The sequence below is a fragment of the Hibiscus syriacus genome, unplaced genomic scaffold (assembly GCF_006381635.1).
Source record: "Hibiscus syriacus cultivar Baekdansim isolate YM2019G1 unplaced genomic scaffold, ASM638163v2 tig00111234_pilon, whole genome shotgun sequence".
Classification (NCBI taxonomy): Eukaryota; Viridiplantae; Streptophyta; class Magnoliopsida; order Malvales; family Malvaceae; genus Hibiscus; species Hibiscus syriacus.
Genome location: NW_024063028.1, coordinates 145858 through 168282, shown reverse-complemented (window position 1 = coordinate 168282; position 22425 = coordinate 145858). Strand labels below are relative to the sequence as shown.

Sequence of the window (22425 nt, the reverse complement as noted above, 5' to 3'; positions counted from 1 at the left end):
CGAAATTGCATGGTGGTGGCAGTGTAGATTATGGACGTCGGGATCGGCCGGAATCAACGAAAACAGTGACGGTGACTTAAATCTGATGAACCTTTGAACGCTTTTCTACGACAAATGGTGGCACTTTACGATGAAAGGCCAACGGGGGTTTGGTCGGGGGTCGACGTCTGTGCCAATAAATATAGCAATGACGCGGGGCTGCGTAGTTTTTTTTTAATAAAAATATATTTTTAATTTTTTTTAAATTATCATAACATGACACGTGTCACTTAACGGTAATCACGGTCCATGCACCTAAAAATCTCCGATGAAAACGGTAGACACCTATTTTTAACGAAAATTTATTTTGGAACTAAAATATTTTTCGAGACAAAATTTAGACACTTTTTTATATTAAGCCTTTTTAAAATTTTATACTTGACATATTTTATTGTTCGATTTATTTAATCAAAATATAAAATTATGGGACAAGATAGAATGCATAATTATATAAAAGTAAATTTCACAAAATTGTTAATGTAATAAGAGTTTTTTTCAAATAATTAATAGTATCAAATTGAGGTTATTGACATGAAAATTTATATAAATTTTATCTTATATCGAATTTGAACAATGGATAAGTTGAGAAAAATGAAAAAAAAATAACACATAGTAATTAAACGTTGATCGTATAGCGTAGATTGTTGACCTGATCAAGATTTAATGATTTAAGGTTTAAGATTTCAGGATGCAGGAGAAATGGAGAATGAAGTGGAGATAACTAATAGTGAGGCGTTGACGATAGGTAAATATGTGACTCACGATGGAGTTGAAATTTTAAGATTAAGATTTTTTTGACTCTTTTTTTAGATTTTAGAGAAATTTACTTTTTTAAAACAATAATAATTTTAAGTGTTTAAAATATATTTTTTAGATTGTAACACCACATACTACATTTTGAATGGTTGATAGATTTTTTAATGCCAAGATCTTTAAGAATAAAGGAGTTAAGTGGAGTTAAGTGGTTGACCAACATCTTTAATATTATTTTAGAGACTGCCAAGATGTCAGAGGAGTGGAGAGAGTCTACGGTGATACCAATATATAAGAATAAAGGAGATTCACAATGTTGTGATAACTACAGAGGTATTAAATTACTCAGACATACCATGAAGCTTTGGGAAAGGGTTATAGAGGCTAGGTTGAGACAGGTTACTAGGGTTTCAGAAAACTAATTTGGCTTTATGCCAGGCAGGTCTACTATGGAGGCGATTCATCTACTTTGACGGCATATGGAGAAATATAGGGAAAAAAATAGAGATCTCCACATGGCGTTCATTGACCTTGAGAAGGCGTATGATAGCGTTCCCCTCGAAACGATATGGAAGACCCTGGAAACGAGACGAATCTCAACTGCTTATATCTGAGCGATTCGTGATATGTACTGTAGATCTACTACATACGTCAGGACTATAGTTGGCGACACCGAGGCTTTTCCGGTGGAAATCGGACTCCACCAGGGGTCGACACTTAGCCCTTACATCTTCGCCTTGATTATGGACGACATCTATTGTGCGACACCAGATGGTGTTCCATGGTGCATGTTTTTCCCTGACGACATTGTCCTAGTTGCTGAAACAAAATCTGAGTTGAATAGTAGACTGGCTACCTAGAAGACTGCTTTGAAAGAAAAAGGTCTAAGGATCAATATTGAAAATACAGAGTATTTATGTTCAAACTTCAGTGGGAACCAAAACGATGAAGATATCGAAGTATGCATAGAAGGACACGTTCTCCCCTTAAAGGATTGTTTCAAGTACTTAGGGTATATGATACATAAAGATGGGGGTGTAGATGATGACGTTACACACCGTATAAAGGCGGGATGGCTAAAGTGGAGGGTTACAATTGGAGTTTTGTGTGACAAGAAGGTGCCTCTAAAACTTAAGGGAAAATTTTATAGAATGACAATTAGACCAGAGATGCTGTATGTATCAGAATGTTGGGCAATCAAGAAGGATCATGTAAGGAGGATGGAAGCCGTAGAAATGAGAATGCTTCGATGGGCATGTGGTAAGACTTTGTGAGACATGACACCAAACTCTACTATTAGGATGTCCTTGGGGGTGGTGCCTTTATTTGAAAAATTGAGGGAGGGGAGGCTACGATGGTTTGGGCATGTCCTTAGGCGACAACCATCAGATGCGGTCAGGAGGGTAGAGTCGATTACAGTCGACGGTGCCAGAAGGAGAGAATGACCAAGGCGGAAGTGGGAAGACTGCTTGAGATCTGATTTGAAGGATTTATCCCTTACCGATGACATGACCTCTAATAGGAAATTATGGAGACTTAAGACCAGGGTAGCAGAGTAGTGCGAGTCACATCTATAGGGTGTGTCATCTCTGTCTTCTTTTAATGCATTTATAGTAATTTTCCATGACTTCTACTTTTTATACGTTTCTGTCATTTGAATTTATGAAGACGTAGAACTAGGATAGCGGAGTAGTGTTACCTTAATTTAGGTTTTATCCCATTGGACTTTATTACTTCTTGTAACTTGCTAACGTTGACTATTGTGTATCATTCTCTTCATGTTTTCTCTTTTTAAGTTTAGTCGGGTCTTACTGTTCTGTCTATATACAGAGATTTTTTACGCAGGGATTTATTTGCAGGGAGTACTTCCCAATACAAACGCGCATATGAATACTGCATGTGAAAACTATTAAACTATGTATTTATTTATTTATTTATACATGCATTGTATTTTATCTTTATTTTAATTTTTGATTGCCGGAGGTCTTCCACGGAAGTTGCTCTCAACCATGTGTTGGGAGCAGCCTACTACCCTACCTCCCCCTTATCCCATTGTATATGAGAATAGGGTTTTGTTTTAATATTAACAGAGGAAACATTGTTCACATATTTTGACAAAAAAACTTTAAGCATTCAGGTGAACAAAAATAAAATTTAGACATTTATTTTTTAATTAAGCTTGAAAAAGAAGATTAAAATATTAGACTATTTCAAAATAAATATACCAAAACACAATATTTTGATTATCATTACACAATTACTTATCGGATGATTAAAAACACAAAATTTAAAAGTCAGGTGAGAAGAAAAAGAAAAAAGAAAATAAATAAATAAATAGCCAAAATAGAATATGGAAAATGTTAATGACTAAATGCATAATTTACCCAAACCAAAATTGAATGACTAAATGCTATACTTTTGCTTCTGTTTTTTACGAGGGATATTTAAAAGATTGAAAACCCGAAAATAAAAAAACACATATGGAAAAGTTCCCCCCCCCCCCCGCCCGCTCAAAGCTGAAAAACAAAGGCAGACACAGATCCAAACCAAAATCTCTGAAGTAGAAGCAGACCAAAATGGCGCAAGAAGCAAGGCTTAAACTGCGAATGCAAAAGGAGATCAAGCTTCTCCTTGACGACCCTCCTCACGGCGCTTCCTTCCCTTTTCTCTCCTCACAATCTGATATCACCGATCTGTCCTCCATCGACGCCCGTCAGTTCATTCTCTCTTAATTTACACCAAAAGTGTTACAAATAGTTTTGTTTTTCTGATTAAATAATCGAAATCCAAAATCCTGATGTTCCTTTTTTTTCCCCAGAAATAGAAGGTCCTGACGAAACTGTATATAGCAAAGGAATCTTCAAGATTAAGATTCAGATACCTGAAAGGTATAGCTAAGATTCAGAATGAATTTATGTTCCTCTTTCACATTTTAGAAGAAGGGATTATTGGTTTGTTTTCTTTTCTTTTTTTCCCTTGAAGGTATCCGCTTCAGCCTCCGATTGTGACCTTTGCGACGCCTATTTATCACCCGAACATCGATAATGGAGGTCGAATTTGCCTTGACATCCTCAATCTTCCACCCAAGGTTAGTTTTGTTCAGTCCCTTGTATATATTTGCTTTGGTCACACCTAGAGCAGTTCATGGTGTCATATAGATGTGGGTTAGACTCATTTATACATTTTTCAAAAAATTATTAGTAATTCTAGAAAAGTTCACACACACACATACGGTGACACCTTCCAAATAAATTAATTTTATCTTCAATGATTGAGTTTAAATTTATTCGACCATAAAACCATGTTTTATTTGAAAAAAGATTTTCTTTTGATAATTTAGTAATTCTCGTAATGATATATGTTAAAATACAAGTCATAGTATGATCTCAATTTCCACAGGTAGCAAAGACCTTTGGATGTAATATCATGCGAGGTCTAGCAAAAATTAGGGTCCATCTCATAACTCTCAAGAGTGCATCATAGAGCCGCATACCCTGAACTGTTCTTAAGTATTTTTTAATGGAGACATTATATCATCTATTTGATCCCAATATTTATATATATATCTAGGTAACACGTCAATTTAGAGAAAAATACTTGCATCATGGTAGCTCTACTTGTTAATTCAAAGTGACAGGATGATAGAGACTATTGTTTTGAACTTTTAATCTCAGTCATCATTTTTTACTTGATAATTATAATTTTAGTTTTATTATGTAAAATTAAATCTGATCATTCTTTACATATAAATAATATTATAAGGTTTTTCGCGTATTATCTTTTTTCAAGTTACTACATATTTGAAAGATCATTAGAAGATCATATCTTCACACTCATGTTCGAGTGTATTTTAAACACGGATGTTGGATATAGGTAAATCAAACAAAAATAAGAGTTGGGAGTAACTTAGGAGGATGCCATAAAGTTCATAATAAAAGACAATGTTTTCCTCGTTGATTTCTCTTCCATTTCACTTCCAAAATGTAAGTTTTATTTCTTCAAGTTAAAAAGGGTCACTTATGTCTATGTAGTAGACATAATTTATTATTTTCGTCCATATCGTTTTGGGTTTTAAGTTGGTCAATTGTATCATTCTATATCCTACCCCTCACTTAAAACCTTAAATTGAGGGTTTTAAGTTAGATATTAAGATTTAGGGTTTAGGCTTAGAGGTTATGGGATTATTGTTTTGGGTTTAGCGTTATCAATTTAGGATTTTAAGTTGTGGGTAGGGTATAAAATGATGCAATTAAACAACTTTGAGGGATAAATTGATGTGAAAATACGATAAGAACGAAAATGATAAATTAGATTTACTACAGAGGCAAAAGTGACCCTTAAAGCCTTTCTTTAAAGATATGTCATGATGAGTATGGTTCTCTTGTAATGAGAAGGGGGCATGGCAACCGTCGTTGAACATTTCAACAGTGCTTACAAGTATAAGGCTATTGCTCAGTGAACCAAATCCTGATGATGGCCTAATGTGTGAAGCGGTAAGTACACTTTCTCTCAAGATGGACTGGGTTTGGTTAATAAATTGTTTTTTCCCCCTCTGCTTTTGATATGTTGATGAATCTGCAGAGTAGGGAATACAAATACAATAGACAAGCTTTTGACTATAAAGCACGATCAATGACTGAGAAATATGCCACGGGTGGAGCTGGAGAAAGCAGTTGTAGCAATCAATGCACTGAAACTAAAGCAGATTCAACGCCGGTATTAGGCTATTAGCAGTTGATTCACTTGAATTTTTATGTTTTCTTTTTACTTGATTCTGTATTCTTCATACTTCTTTTGATTGCAGGTGGAAGTTCAAGGATTGGACCAGGAAGCAAACCATGGTGCTGAGGAGTTTAATACTAGCCATAAAAGATCACATGGCATTAGCCAGAAGTTTTCACTAGAGTCTACCATCTCAAACAAGAAAAAAACTGCCGATCTGAAGGTGCCGAATCATTATTTATTTCTCTCAGTACCGATAAATCCGACGGAAAGTAAGCGAAAATGGGAGAAGGAAAATGATGACTTTGATAACAAGGAGAATGTGGATCCAAATTACTTATCGTCACTCTTCCAACATCAGGCTTCTTCTGGACCATCATTCTCTCAGGTTAACGGCAATCAACAACATGAGCAGGACAAAGAAGGCAATTCAGGAAACAGCAGCACAAAGAGGAGCTCAAAACTTTGTCAAATGCAGAAACAACCATTTGGGTCTAGGGAACCAATGCAAACATGTGAAAACACGGAAGTGTTCGGGACCCAAAACATCTCTGCGAATCAAAAACCAGAGAAGCTCAGTTCTGTAGGTAAGAAGCTTTCACTGGGACTGAAAGGCTTATCACATAGACAACATGTGGTTAACAAAGAGAATGTGATGCCAGTAGAGAACTTGCCACATTCAAATCCCCAAACTCCTGGAAAAAATGGGCTCGGTCGTAAGCCACCTCTAGCTCCTTCGAACCAACAATTGCAACAGGGCTTGGAACCTAACCAGAAGAAGCAGCCTCATCAAGCTGCTAAAAGTATGCAAACTGATGTGGAGGAAGAAGAATCTTCGATATCTGAAAATGTAGTTGTTCTAGATAGTGAAGAAAGCGAGAGGGAAGAGAAGAGTGCCCCATTGAGGACGAGAAGGCCACTAGCAGCACGGAAGCGCCTTGGGAAGTGGAGGTTTTAAGGCTTGAATCAAATTAGTTATACAGTTTCCAATCCATTAGCAATTTCTCTAGGTTTAGGTTTATTTGAATAGACGCTTCCTTGAATCAAACTTTTAATGACTCAGTGGCATATGACATGGTTCCTGGTTGTATGAACCTTAAATCTTAAACTTATCGAATTTTAAAAATTTATAAAAACAACCCAAATCTTTAAAAAAAAATCATTAAAGATTCAATATTTTTTAAACTGATGATCAAAATAAAATAAATTAGAAATAAAAGTGATCACTCGTACAAATTAGAAATAAAACTGATGACTACCAATAACCATGGCGTCATTCATTTGCATCTCCTTATCGCCGCTTTCCAGAACGCTAGCGCTGCTGCCCTCTACCAGCTCTTCTTCTTCTTCCTCCACTTCCACTAGCCGAGGTGGCAGATTCTCCCTAGTCTATACGCTCTCTAACAGCCGTCAACGGACGAGGAGAATGAAACATCATGTTGTTTGTATGGCTCCCGAGGAAGAGAAATTGACTCGCCGCAATCCCCTCGATTTCCCATCGTAAGTCCTTTTTAAACCCTATTAATGGGAGAGTGACTTTCAAGTATTTTGCGGTAGGGGAGATCCCAAATTACTGATGATATTTGTGGTCCGCTTTTGAGAACAAAAACCGTTTTGCAGGCAATTTTCAAGTGATAGGTTTAATTTCTTTTTTGCTGTAATACTCTGTTATCTAATGTTGTTTGATTAATGGGTGCTGGCAATTTGGCTTAGATAATTGGATATTTTTCTTGGTTTATATGGCAGGAGTGGGAGAGGCCTAAACCTGGGCGTAGACCTGATATATTTCCTAAATTTAGCCCCATGAAAACACCATTACTACCACCAATGCCATATGATCCTCCTGAAGAAGACGAAGAAGAGGAAGAAGAGGAGGAGGAACAGGAAGAGGAGGAAGATCCTGAAAAGGAACAAGACCCCGAAATCCACAAAAATATACATGATAACCCGAACCCGATTATCCGAACCAATTTACTCGACTCAATACCCAATATTAACTCAAACATGATAATTAAATTTGATCTGATACCCGACACATATCAGATCCAAAATTTAGCGAAACCGAAATCAACCCGAACTGAAGCCGAAATTAACCCGAACCAAAAACAACCCGAATTGAAATTAACCCAAACCAAATTTAACCTTACTCGAAAGCAACTCGAACATATTAAAATTGATAAATGTTATTAAACGATAAAAGTTATTTTTAATAATAAATAAATTAAAATAAAATTGATAATTTATTAAAAACATTATATTTATAATAAAATAATAGAAAGTTTAAGATGAATATAAAAGTAAGAATCTAATTGTAAGATTAAAAACATAAATAAAGAAAGTTTACTTATCTTACTTGTAATAAAAATATTATATTTATAATAAAAATAATAGAAAACAAGTAAAATAAAGGAAATAATATTAGATTTATAATAAAAAATATATAAAGTTTACTTATGTAACAATTAAAACTTAACAAATAAAGTTATTTATTATTGTTTAAAATTTAATAAAAATATTAAATTTATAATTGGAAATAAAATTTTTAATAAAAAAATTATTTCTTTATCAAATAATTCTCGTTGTAAACTTTTCATAAGAAATTAATATAAAATTTTGATAACAAATTCTAACACGTATTATACGATCGTATTTGTGTCAAATTATTGATTTATCATCTCTAAATGATGTTTTAATTTAAAATATAGAACGATTGAGAATTGAAATTAAACCTAAATGATAAAATTAACAAATAATAAGGCATATTTTTACAAGTATATATCAATTATTCTATATATACTTGATTTTGATTAGATTTATAATCAATTTAATCCGAATTGACTTGATCTAAAGGTTGACCTAAACCGAAAATCAATCGATCCGATATTGACCCGACCATAAATCTAACTGATCCGGTATTAACCCAACCCAAAAATCAATCGATCTGGTATTAACCCGATCCAAAAATCAATCGATATGATATTGATCCGAACCGGAAAACAACTGATCCAATAATCATACAACCCGAAAATTGACCCGACGTGATCCGATTCACCGTACAATCAAACTAGATTCGAACCAGATCCGATTTAAACAAAATTAAACCGAATTTAATCTAGACCCAAAATGACTCGACTCAAACCAGATCCGAATGACTCGTTTGCCACCTCTACTGAAAAACTATCATTATAAGCAGTAGTTTGATTTTTTCTTATGCTCTTCGTATGTTGAGTTGATGAAATGTTGTAATCATCCATGTTTTAGGAGCATCTTCTCTGGATTTATTCAGTCGTATAAGGGTTAGAACTTAATGGATGAAAATGGAATGAAAAGGGAGTTTGATTGTTAATTATCTTGATGTGAGAAACAGTGGGTTTGGATTCACATTTTGAAACTGCTTCTCATGCATTTATGATTTGAATCTTTGATATCCTCTAGAGTTTCGGCTATCTTGAACGTATAGTCGCATTGAAGGGTGTGATTTTATGATAAACATGTACAATGCACATAGCTCTGCACATAAGTATGTAGAAATTTTAGAGGAAATATCACACAATCTCTATCTAGCTTCAGGAAAATGTTACCCTCGTTTCTGTTTTTATAGGACGTGCAGGCTCTTTGTCCCTTGTAGAAGCATAACATTGTTTGTAAGTTTCGACGTGGCAGCAATCGCTTGTGCACACGTTGAAGCAACCTGAATACAACTCTGAAGCACATTTTTGGGGGCATGCTTCCAGCAATTTATTCTCGAGTTTGAGAAGATCACCTTGTTTCGACAAACCCCATGCCTGCCACCGTTTTCATTGTCGACTCAAAATGTAAGAATTTCAGGTAAATGTTCTGTCGACATAGCCTAATACAATAGCCACTTAATACTAGTTAGAAGATGCATGTAGTGACAATTAACGCATTAGCTGAGATCCTAAACGTTCTGTCGCAAAACTTACCCTGTTTAAATCGTCTCTGAACTCGTTTTGACGAAAACTTATTGCCATTCCAAAATCTGATATTTGAGGGTTCGTATATCCGTCAAGTAAGACGTTTCTAGCTTTGGAGTCCGTGCATCCTTCACCTTCGTAACTTTGTTGTTGGCTATTTGTTCCTTCCGGTCCAACAGTTTCCCTTGACACTGTAAATTTGACAAGTGCCAGTAGGTGAAAGAAGCAATGAAGTTTTGATGGAAGGATCAAAAAACAGAAGGGAAGTCTACATGGCTGTCGCTTGCACTAAAAAGACAATCAGAAGATCATGGTGGGATGTTTCAGAACTATAACACAAATTGTTTGGTCACTTGTTGCCAACTTGCCATTGCATCAGTTTAACGGGAAGAGACATAGCTAGGATTGAATCTGGAGATGAGTGGAAAAAATTGTATAAGGGTCTAAGAAATATTTAAACCAAAAAATTGAAGGAACAAAGTTATTTGTAAAACTAAAATTATTATGTGCAGAACTAAAGCGGATTCAGATAATAGATATCCAAGGGTTAATATCCGTATCTACTCAAAATCCGATATAAATGATCACCGAAATATTTAAACCCTTCAAATGGTATATCGAACATCTATTATGTGCAGGTGAAAACATTTGGTTGTTGCCAAATTCCACTTGCCAGCAGTGGTTGGCCTCGTTTTGCTCCAGCTACCAAGTCCCAACAAGTTCATAGTTCCCGGGGACACTGCATGGAAGGTTAGGTATGAACGTCAGATGATACCGAGAGAACTTAAACTCAACGCCCACTCCTTCCAAGTTCCCCATTTTCTGGCTTTCCAAACACACCCATACTACCCCATGGTATATGCTCCTTTCCTTCATCTCTTATTTCAAGTATTTTCCTTATCTACATACATATAATATGTATATAGAGATAGATAGGCCTTACAGTATCTGTTGTTTGTTGCAGTCTCTCGCACCCCTTATGTTCCGATCTCTACTGCGGCTGTTGACATCGTTAATTTCCGAGCCAGCAGCGTCGGTCACAACTTTGCTATATTACAGTGATCATCTGCCTCAAAACATCATATGGGAAAGGCTGGTTCGACATGAAATGTTAGACCAGGAAAATTACTTGTTCCATTTACTCATCAACTTCTTGAGATGTTTTTGCTAGGACTCCTCATGCTGAGAGGCAAGATTTCAAATGACTCATTACCCTTCAATGGATAGCTGTAATTGTTCTTTTTCGTGATCGACTATTTTTATTTTTATTTTTGAATTGGAAGGTAGTTTCAATCCAATGATCTTAGTACAAACAATTCTACAATTCCGATGTTCATATCTCTCTTAAAACAAGCTGTTGATCGAGTATTTTTATTTTTATATTCGAGGAAGAAAGAAATGCATCGATGTGTTTTGCATGTGAATACATTAGGGACGTGCATGGGTCGGGTCGGGTTTTTGGTCCACCCGACCCGACCCGAGAACAAGGAGTCGTCCACCTGAGACTCGAACCGACCAAAACAAGATTTCACCCAACCCGAAATAATAAAAAATATTATTTTTATTCAATTAAAATAGTGACTTAATTGAAAAAAATAATATAGAAAGGGGTATTATTATAATTATTTCTAAATATATAAGATAAAATTATAATTTTTCGGGTATGATCGGGTCGGATATTTTCACCCTAAACTCAAACCCGATCGAACATCATATTTAAAAAACCCGACCCCGATTTTTTTTTTAAAAAATTTCGATATTGTGCATACAGTAAGTTTACAGTTGTGACATATTTAAAAAATTAGGAGGATTTATTTAAAAATATATAAAAGTTAAATTATTAAATTATTTTTAGAAGTTTTAAGCCCATTTAAAAAGTATGTACTTTACCCAAAAAAAAGTATGTAAAATATTCAAAACCAAAAAATTTATTAAAAATAATATATTTTCTAAAATTATAAAAAATTCAAACTAACTATACACATTTAAAAAAATTAAAAAAGGGATTGAAAACCTAAAATGTTAAAAAAAGATAAATATTTTTATTAGATAAAATCTTTTAATAGTTTTAGTGTGTATCTTCTTTTAAACATATTATTAATTAATTTGATCTAGGATAACAATAACCTCTGACATTATTTTTTATTTTACTTTAATTTAATTAAAGTTCATTTTTTTTTATAAAAATTTGTTAAATTATTTTATATGACGTACCAATACATTATTGACTAAAGAATATTTTTTGTAGCCGAACTAACAAATGAACCTAAAATAATTAAAAAGAACAATTAAGTATTTATTTTAATAAAAAAATTAGATGCTTAATAACAAAAAATAACATAATTTGGGGGGTTGATTTTCATTTAAGCCTTTAAAAAATAAATTCAGTTAAACCGTCAATAACGTCCGATTGATTTTCCATGTAACACTGACAATTTGGAATTTTATCCTAAAATGTCACCAAAAAGAAATCCATCATCATAAATAAATGAACCTTAATTATGTGATCCAGCTCGTCAGATTCCCCTAAAAGAAAACACACCCATCCCACCGTCCATCTTCGCCACCCACTCCTCTCATCTAACGATCACCATCCGTCCAATCCACCCTTATCCGCACCGAATAAAAACATTTTTTAGTCCCCTAAACTACCCTCCTAACGTTCCAATGATCGACTGGTCGAGAATCGAGAGTCCCAGTCATTAAAATGGAATCAGTAAGGGTATGATTGTAAAACAGACATGGCTCCCGTGTTTTTAGCTCTCTGCTGGAGAAAAACCTGTAAACGAGTGTTTCTTAAAATAAAATATAGAAAAGGAAAAATTGTCTGAGAAACGGCACTGAAGAAAGCTTTAAGCAAAGCTGCAAAGAGCCTTTTCTCGTCTTCTTTAATGGCAGATCTCTCGTTTTATTGATTTGCATTTTGAGTTTACGGCCTAGTTTTTGTGAGTTAGCTGAGTTGAATCGTTCTGTTGAGTTGAATAAGTGATCGGAAATGCTGGACGGAATCTTAGGCCGTGGTTTTGCCTCCAAATGGTTTTTATTTTCTATTCGAATAAATGCATTTCTTCCTCTTTCATATTCTGGAAAATTAATTGATGAGATTTTTTTTCTTTTTTCTCCTCTTGCAGTAATTCATTGATAAAACTGATAAAGAGTCGGATCGAGGTCATAAGGAGGAAGAAGACTGCGACGCTTAAGTTTTTGAAGAAAGATGTAGCTGATCTGCTTGCTAATGGTCTTGATATTAATGCTTATGGCAGGGTAATTTTCTTTTAAAAGAACAGTTATTTCTATTTTTAATCCTTTCTAAAAAATTCTATGATGATTTACTAGCGGAAGTAAGGTTTCAAGTTTGCATGTGAACTTCTGTGCTGACTTTTTTGAATATTTGAACATCTTAAGCTTTGTTTTGATAAATATTTCCCTTTTTCTGGACGTAAAATCATTAGTAAATGCTTTGTTAACTCTTTGCGAGGTTGAAACAGGTAGAAGGATACATTGCAGAATTGGTCCTTTCATCTTGCTATGATTTTGTGGAGAAATGCTGTGATTTGGTGTCCAAGCATGTTTCACTTCTGCAAAAATTAAGGTATATGAAGCTGTATTGTTTATTCCATTTTGGTAGAATTTATGCTTATATTATTTAAAATGCATGAAGATTAAATTGAAAAGAAGTCTGAATAAGGTTAGCATTCAACAACGTTGCAAAAGCAACAAGAATCTCTGCTCAATCTGGTTTCCTTGTTGATTAAGGAAAGTACAAATAATCATTTCATCTCTCACTCGCATAAACCCCATAAAACTTAAACAAACTATTGGTGATTCTGCTAACTAGATCCCGTGGGGCACTCTTTTCTTGAAGGCTACTTTATATAGTGATACCTTCATTCATTGCACTGAAATGATGGATAAGGTTGTCTACTTTTGTGTTTAATACAATGTTATTACACATATTGTATGTTAGCTAACCTTAAAAAGTATCCTAAGGAGACTCGATAGCGAAATCCAACTATTAATAGAAACTGTAACTTTCAAGACTGGCTGAATGTAAATTCCAAGTGATTTACAGTAAGTGCTTATAAGTTACATCTCTTTTATGGCAACCCCAGAGCTGACTTGTTTGAATGTGTGATTGTTGCATCTTGAATTGTTATAGTGTAACCCCTAGACCGGCCTATGCGTTACGACCAAATCTAGCAGATTATGATAAAATTTTCCAAAACATCTTTCAATAATTTAAATCCATATTATGAATAAACACCTTTTAAAAACATAGTTATTAATAATAAGTTATAATTCGAGTAATATATAAAACTATAAATGTCTGAGTACAACAAAATCTTTCACAAATCAGTATCGATGTAATTCTAACATCACTCGCAAAAGCAATATACGTCGCAAGACAAGTATTTCAAAATAAATAGGCACATGTCACCCATCATAATGGCAAATCAGAAGATAAAAACATTACAACAAAATAATATTGTACGATTGTGTCGATCCTCCAAGTGTCAGGTCTGGGTCGCCTATCAAAAAGTATTTGAAAGAGAAAAGTTTGGCGGAGTGAGCTAGAGAGCTTAGTATGTTCCAGTAGTGCAAAATAAAAACATATAGTTAAGTTTCAAAATCGGTTCATTATTAAAGTTATGAAAATGATAGTCGAGTTGTAGTTTAAAATACAGAACAACCCTCCAACTGTACGCCATATGCAGTTTCCCAAAATTGCATCCATAAAGACTTACCCTAGGCCCGAAGGGCGAGGAAACCAACCTAAAGGAGCACCTTGGGTCCATAAGCTCTTATCCTAACCGAAGCATAGGTGCCCACCTGAGGGGTGTGCCCTCAGGCCCATAAGGACTTATCCAATACACATAGCAGAGGAATCACCCTAAAGGAGTACCATAGGATCCATAAGATCTTACCACTAGGCCCATTGAGCCCATGAGCCCACCCAAGGGTCGCCTTAGGTACATAAAGAATTACTAGTTTAATCGGTGTTGAACTTGCATGAGGAATTACCAGCTTGATCGGAGTTGAACCTACAGAGACTTGTACCAGATCCCAGAGTACCCCGAAGTGAATAGTTTTCAAACAGTAACTAACAATAGCAAGAAAATTAGAGTTCCAGCATATATCAATTCAGTAAAAACAGTAACCAAAGATAATGAATCAGACAACCAGACTTAAAACTTTAGTAAATCATAAATCAAGCTTGAAACAGATAAATCATGCGAAATTAAATCAGATCAGCTAGCCATATTGCAAATCTGGTAAAACAATCATGTGCACATGGTATTTCAAACATGTATTTAAAACAGATATATATATATAGCACACAAGAAACACACATGTAAAAAGAATCAGTCTAGTAGATCTATCGAGCACCAGTTTCACTGCGCACTTCGACTGTACGAGAACCTAAGTCATATCAAACTTAATTAAACAACATAATGATTTAGTCATTAACCCTCAATTTAAATTAGATGCACTTAATTAAATTATTTAAATGAATACTTAAATTACATACGCACATTCGAGTTTAACGGGTCAATTCGGAGTCTTTCGGGTTTGAATTTGGCAAAACAGATTTCAGATTCGGATTCAAGATGTCGAAAAACATAAAAATATTGTTTTTTCAAAAATTTTGACTTTTTGGATCAAAGTCAACGGTCAACGTTAGTAAAAGTTAAAGTCAACAGTTTGGTCATCGGTTCAGGTCAAAGGTCAACAGCTTGACTCGATCTAAGTTGACTTAGTAGAGTCGACGAGTTGACTCAGTCAATAAGATGACTTGACAGAACAACGATTCTGTAACACTCCAACTCGTACCCGATCCGGATACGAGTCCGAGATGTCATATTAACCTTTAAAAATAATATTCTTACAAAATATCAAAACATTTGAACTCATTTTAAGAAAATACCACAATATTCTATTAAATTGTGTTTCGTATAAAATTTTCAATCAAAAACGTATTTATAAACAGTAAAATACGTATGAACAGTACCTGTTACAATACCCTAATATTAAAATTTTCCAAATTCAAAAAGGAGAACCGATTCTCCTGCTACAAGAAATCGATACCTTGCTACAATACTGCTACAATACTGCTACAGTACTTTCGTAAAATACGTATAAATTTATAAAAATCTGAGATTTCATTTGTATAAAATTATCATTTACATATACACATTTAAAACATTATAAAACTTAATCATATGATTTTACAAAACCGATTAGAACATATCGGATTTAAACCTTTATTTACATGCCAATCACTATCTTTATTACAAAATACATACTATACATTTATTTTCTGATCTGATCTTTGGAAAGGAGAAACTGACCTGTCTAGCATAACTTTTGATATTACCTTATCATACCAAAGCATATATTCTTTTCTGTAATATATACATACATGCACATATCATGTAACATAACATCATATAATTCATGGAACATATTTTATATCACCAAAAGCATATACATCACATATATTGTATTTGTTGTTGTCTCTTTATTAGCCCATGGTACACTGGTGAGAACTGAAGGTATATGAGTACATTGAGGTTGTGCACAAATACTGTCACCACAGCTCGTATAAATTTGCACCGTAGTGCCACGTAGAATTTGCACTGAAGTGCCGCGTAGAAATGCACCGTAGTACCGTATAAGATTGTCCATAAGGACCACATATAAATTCCTTAAGAATCATATACATATACCAAGGATCAAGTAGGTGTCTCAAAAGACCTCATACATGTTTCAAAGAATACATATATGTCCCGAAAGACTGCGTAGACCCTCTACTCTTGGCATGCCAACTATACCTCTAGATCTCATGATACATAACATGGACATTATTTTTCATATTTATCACATATCATATCATCACATAGTTCACTTACACGTAGAACATTTCCATATGATTCATATTCATATGTCACATAACTTATGCTTTGTTCTTATGCCTTCTCATAGACATATATTCTTTCTCATGTATTCACATAGGTCTATATCATATAACATATATCATTTCTCATTTGTCCATGTACGTATGTTATATCTTGTTCACATATGTTCGTATATACATCACATAGCTCATCACATAGGCATGTATTCTCATATATTCACATAACTTAGATCGAATATACATATATTTCCATATACATGTCATTCCATTATCCTTATTATTCTTATCATCCCCATTAACCCCTTTTACTTACCATATTCATATAAAATAACACATATATATCACAACACCAAGGAACAAACATGTCATCATGTAATTTCTATAACATATTTCATATTCTTATATAATCTTATAGATTATTTATATTGTTTCATATGACTTATCACACTAACATATACTTGTGCAAATCATGTAACATATATTATAACCTGTTAACACATATAAATCACATAGCATTTTAGAATTTACTTCTTACCATAATAAATTCGTCACTGGCTCATCGCAAGCCAATGTTCGTTCTATAACATAAGCACAAATTAAATTGCACTCACCTTAGCCTTGCTTTGATTCGATCCTAATCATTTGATTATTTCAGAACTTGTTTAGGCTCAATATCTATATAAATATAACATTTCAAAACAACTATCAAAAGCCTAAACCTTAAACTTGATGTTGATAACTTAAGCCGGAATTTTCGTTGAAGCCTTGAAAATCACTGTTCATGCCCGAAAATTCACTATATCAACTTAAATTCTTCATGTTTCATTCCCTTTCATATTCTTAACTCAAATATACATACTTAAACTAGTTTATATCCATTTATTTCATCTTAAACCTCAAAATTCTATTCTCCATATAGAAATCAATAATCATACCAAATTTTTCATGTTATCCAAACTTAATTCTAACACTTCTAACTTCTTATTCTCATAGATGACAAGTCAAATTCATTCTCCAAATTCATTTAAACCTTATTTAAAATTTATCTTAAAAACTCATTTTCTTTAATCTTTCATAACTCCTTTATCTTTTGATTTTAAGTTTTTCTTAAGCTTAGTTATCATCTAATGATCAAAACCCAACTTTAAAATTCAGCTAATAATCAAAAATTAAGAAACTCACCTTATACTTCAAGCCTCATGTATGAAGAAGGAAGAGGAGAAGATAACTCTGGAGAATTCTCTCATTTTCCACGTATTATCTCTCTAAATAGGGAGATGAAAATATCTTTCAAGCTAATTTACCATACTACCCTTTTAATTATTTCATATTTACCACTTAATCCAATACTGAAATATTCTCATTTAAATCACTAAATTCTGAAATTTTACAATTTAGTCACTAACTCGGTATTGAGGATGTTACAGACTACGCGCGGTAGTGGCGCGTGCGGCGAGTAACGGATATGACAACGAATTCACCGAAAAGCAACCAAACATAATAATCAACCCAAAACAACTCAGATTACAGCCCAAAACATGACGAAAATTTAATAAAAGCAACCGGATCTTACCCCGAAGGTGAATGGAGAAAACGACGACAAGAGGGGTCGGTACCGGTCGGGTTTTGGTCAGAACAGAGCAGTGAATTCGATGGTGGTGGCGGCGAGACAAGCGGAGTCTAAAAATGGCACGAAAACATGAAAAACAACGGCGGGCTTGGGTTTCTTCGACGAAGCTTCCATGCGATCTCCACGATGAATGGCGGGGCCATCCGGAGCGAGGGCAATCGGGTTTTGTTCGGTTTGAGATGACGAGTCGAACGGTGATGGTGACGCATCCTACGGTTGTCTGTGGCAATAGAAAACGCAAAGAGGGACAAATGACGGTTTTTGTTTTTCGATGAGCAAACAAACACCGATTCACGGTGAACAACGACGACTTCTGACAAATTGATTGAGGGGTTTTGATCACGGCTGAACAGCGATCAAGATGGAGGCAACGATGCACTACACGACTATCAGAAATGGCAAAAATTGACATTGAAAGGTAACGCTGGTGGAAGCTTTAGAAATTGGGGATTTAGGTTGGGAAAGCTCGATTCAAATCGGGGGGGGGGGAATTGCTTTTGGAAATTTAAAATATCGACTAACAAGTATAATAATTATATTTATTAAAATTATAATAAATAGTGGCCTAAGCTAAGTGGTAGAAGCATGGTTGGCTATACCCTAGATCACGGACTCAAGGACTTCTAGCCTCACCTTATCCCAAATATTTTTATTTTCTTTGCTAACAGGTAAATGGAAAATTCAGGGATAAGTCCCTGAACTTCCCAAACATTTGAGATTAACACATAATTTTCAAAACTGTCCATTTTGGTCCCTTAATTAAATTAAATAAATTAAATATATTTTAAATTAAAATTTGGGGAGTGACAGATAACTTTCATTGTAGGCTTTTCTACAGGCATATATCATCAGAAATATCAGGATAAAGGAGGGACTGTAAGTTATGAAAATGAGTGATCCTTAAATTGTCAAATCTCTTCTGGGTTGTGCCATCTCTTTTGCAATTTGTTTGCAATAACATTAAACTTTTGTATGCTTATGTGAGCCATGTTCTGCTGCAACCTTTAATAGTATCCATATAGTACACGTTACATATACTTTTAACATGCGGTTGATGTAGATGGTAATTACAGAAGGAATGATTAATGAAAAATTTTGTTGTCGTTATTCTTTCTGGATCACTTCCTCAATTTCCCTCTTGTTTTAATCGCATGAATAGGCTATTAGCAACACATTTATATGTTTCTAATGACAAGAAAAACGTTGCTTATTTTCTTCAATCATTGCACAGAGATTGCCCTGAAGATTGCCGGGAAGCTGTCTCATCTCTAATGTTTGCAGCTGCAAGATTCTCTAATTTGCCAGAGTTGCGTGATCTCAGGCAAATATTTCATGAAAGATATGGAAATTCCCTGGAATTATTTGTCAACAAACAGGTAATTTCTGTTGATCTGCTCCAAAAAGAGATTAATTTATGGTTTTGTCATTGCTTTTCTTTGACCAACGTTATAAAATTTGATGATAGCTTGTCGAGAATTCTGCTTCAAATTCTTTCACAATGGAGATGAAAGTCAAGGTAATGAATGATATAGCATCCGAGTTTTCCATAAAATGGGACTCTGAAGCTTTTAAGCAAAGAATGTCTAAACCTGCTGTGATTCCAAAGGTATGCTGCTTCTGGTATTTTATCTTTACATTTTAGGTATTCTCATTGAGCTTATCCATACGGTGTCCTCACAGTTGAACTCTTGATTGCCGTCTTTGTTATGCAGGACCAACCTAAAAGTCATGGCTCTTTCCATGCCAGAGGTCATAATCATAAATCAAACGATGGAAGGAGTCAACTAGAGGAAAATTTTGAAGTTTCATCTAAAGATAACCTCATAGCAGGTAAAGATGGGCACAGATTGGGCAACTCTAAGGAGGATAATGCCTCAAAAAGGGGTGAGATCAGCCTTCCGCCTAAACAGGAATTAATTGTTGATGGGTACCATCCACATCATGGTAGGGAGCAAGCTACTGCAAGGAAGGAGACTGGAGACATTCCGTTATGGCTAAATCAAGAAGTACCTGCCAGTAAGCTTGACTATTGGAATGGGAAGGATGATGTTGCCTTGAAAACAAGATTAAGCAGTTCCTCGCATGGGAAAAGAATGAAAAGGGCTGATGATGGAGCCAAACTACAAGATGGTAGGCAGAATGGTACACCTAGAAGAGATAATCAAGATGTTCTACCCGAGAGAAAGCCAGAGAAAAGTCCTAGTTATGCAGATCCTAGGTCAAAGAGTCGTGATAAAGATCAGTCCGCTGCTAATAACTATGGTCACCAGTACAGTTTTCCAAACTCAACGAGAAAAACTCACGAGGAAGATGAACACAAGTGGAAGTCCCACTTTAATGGTGGCATCCCCCCTCCTTATGTTAAATCCAGTACAAAACCGAAGGATCGCAAACATGATGATGCTGATGTAGGATCATCACTTGCTGCTTCTGATGACAGGGCATATGCGGTTAATAGTGCTGATAAATATCAAGGAGGGTTATATCATCCTGATAAAGAGGGGCAGATAATGCCACCTGCTATTTTGAATGGTCGGGATCGTGATAAAGATTATTACTACAATCATGATGGAAGTGATGCTCCCATACCAAGACGAAGATCATCTCGAAGGCGACATAAATCATCTTCTGATCATACCGAACTCAATTATGCCAAATATGTTGAACCTGCAAGGAGTAGAAGAACAAGAAGCACGAGAAAGGAGGACTCAAGACGAGGTCTGCAAATTTTATTTGATGACGAGCAGCATAAAGATGACGACGAGGAAAGGATAATTGACAAACTGTTGATACATTATAGTAAAAAGCCACCATCCGGTGCAGAGGGAATGATGAGAAGAAAGTCCAAAAGCCGTCATTCACATCGTAGGGGAAGTGATGTGGGTGATAGTGAAGCTCCTCAGAAATCAAGCAGGGATAGATCTGATGTTACGTCCGAGACCGTTTCCCGTCCAACCCGATCAATATCTCTCCCTCTTGTACTAACCGCCGAATCGGAAGGGACCAAGGTATGTGCTCGTGCTGCCTCCTTTCAGCCAGATAGGTCGAATCACGTTCATCCGAAGTTACCAGATTATGACGATTTGGCAGCTCACTTCGCGGCAATGAAAGGGAGATAGAACTTTAAACCATAATGAATCATCCTTTTTTATCTAATCGTTTTGATTGCATTGCATCAATCTTAAAAATTACATTATTTGCTTAGCTCGGTGCTGTATTAAGTACCCTGCATTGATATTGCCTAAAGCATTTATGTTTTTAAACACTTGCTGCGTGTTCCGATGACCGGAATATGGATTTCACAATTCCCTTAATTACAAGAATCGAGATGGAAAATTACAGTAGATTACTTGGGGAAAAAAAGAAAAACATTATAATTTGAATTAATCCAAAGATGGTGTAAAAGATCAAAAAGTTAAAAAAAAATTAACTTTTAGGAGTAGATTTATGATTTTTTTAGTAGTCCGATTTCATCTTCATGGTCAAGATGCTAAAAAGATTTGATAATTGGTGTTTTAGGTTTGTTGTACCGACCGTCGCCATCCGACAAAATGACCCAATGTTGGTTTTTATAATTATTTGATGTTAGGGTTTGAACATGACAGGGAAAGATAAAATATATTTTGACACTGATGAGTCATAGCACCACATGTTGTGTTTTATTTAGTTTCGTTTAAAAATATATTTAATGTTTTAATTTAAACTTGAGATCTTTAGAAAGAATAACATATTCTTTAGAAAGAATAATTATCCAGCTCAGATGGTAGAGCACAAGGTTCTTAACCTTAAGGTCGTGAGATCGAGTCCCACGGAGGGCATTTTATAATTCGGAGGTTTTCTACTGAAATTGCTCTTAACTTAGTGTTAGAGGCAGCCTACTATCTTACCTCCCCTTACCCCATTAATGGGAACAATGGACAACCATTTATTTGATAAATTAATTATACAATATACTTAAACGTTTCTGAATTTAACTATAACCCATCTATTATTGATATTATAATTTTCCGACTAAATACATCTTTGAATCTCAAAGATAAAAATCAAATAGCAACCTAGGCTCAATACTACACGTCGAGTCTCAATTTGTTTTATATAAAAGTAGTAATTATCCAATGAGATGAGATATTAAATTATTTAAAAAATATCATAATTTTAAATTTTAATATTATAAACAAAATAAACTGAATTGAAAGAATTATTTCATAATATAAAAAATCTTGATTTTCATTTAAAATATAAATTTAACTTAATTTTAATTTTTTAAATATAATTAAGATCTAGTGTTACTAAACACCAAAGATTTGAAAGGTCTTTTATATTTATAGGAAGCGGTTGCCTTACTACATTATTCCAATTTCCAAGGCAACATCACCTCACATGCCCAACAGTATGCCCATTGGGTTATTTTATGATCTAATCTAACCACA

The 22425-nt window shown here is 34.6% G+C and overlaps 2 protein-coding genes across 2 annotated transcripts; both read left to right on the top strand.

Moving 5' to 3' along the window:
- Window positions 1-3305: 3305 nt before the first annotated feature.
- Window positions 3306-6548, top strand: LOC120156724 (probable ubiquitin-conjugating enzyme E2 37). The gene is made up of 6 exons (XM_039167989.1): window positions 3306-3504; window positions 3611-3680; window positions 3775-3880; window positions 5187-5285; window positions 5374-5508; window positions 5597-6548. The coding sequence occupies exons 1-6, from the start codon at window positions 3369-3371 to the stop codon at window positions 6470-6472; spliced, it is 1422 nt and encodes a 473-aa protein (XP_039023920.1). The 5' UTR covers window positions 3306-3368; the 3' UTR covers window positions 6473-6548.
- Window positions 6549-12249: 5701 nt separating this feature from the next.
- On the top strand, window positions 12250-21260 carry LOC120156617. Its single transcript, XM_039167918.1, has 6 exons — window positions 12250-12485; window positions 12581-12713; window positions 12938-13041; window positions 19227-19371; window positions 19461-19601; window positions 19708-21260. Exons 1-6 carry the CDS (start codon window positions 12445-12447, stop codon window positions 21112-21114), a joined length of 1971 nt encoding a protein of 656 aa, XP_039023849.1. The 5' UTR covers window positions 12250-12444; the 3' UTR covers window positions 21115-21260.
- The last annotated feature ends 1165 nt before the right edge of the window (window positions 21261-22425 follow it).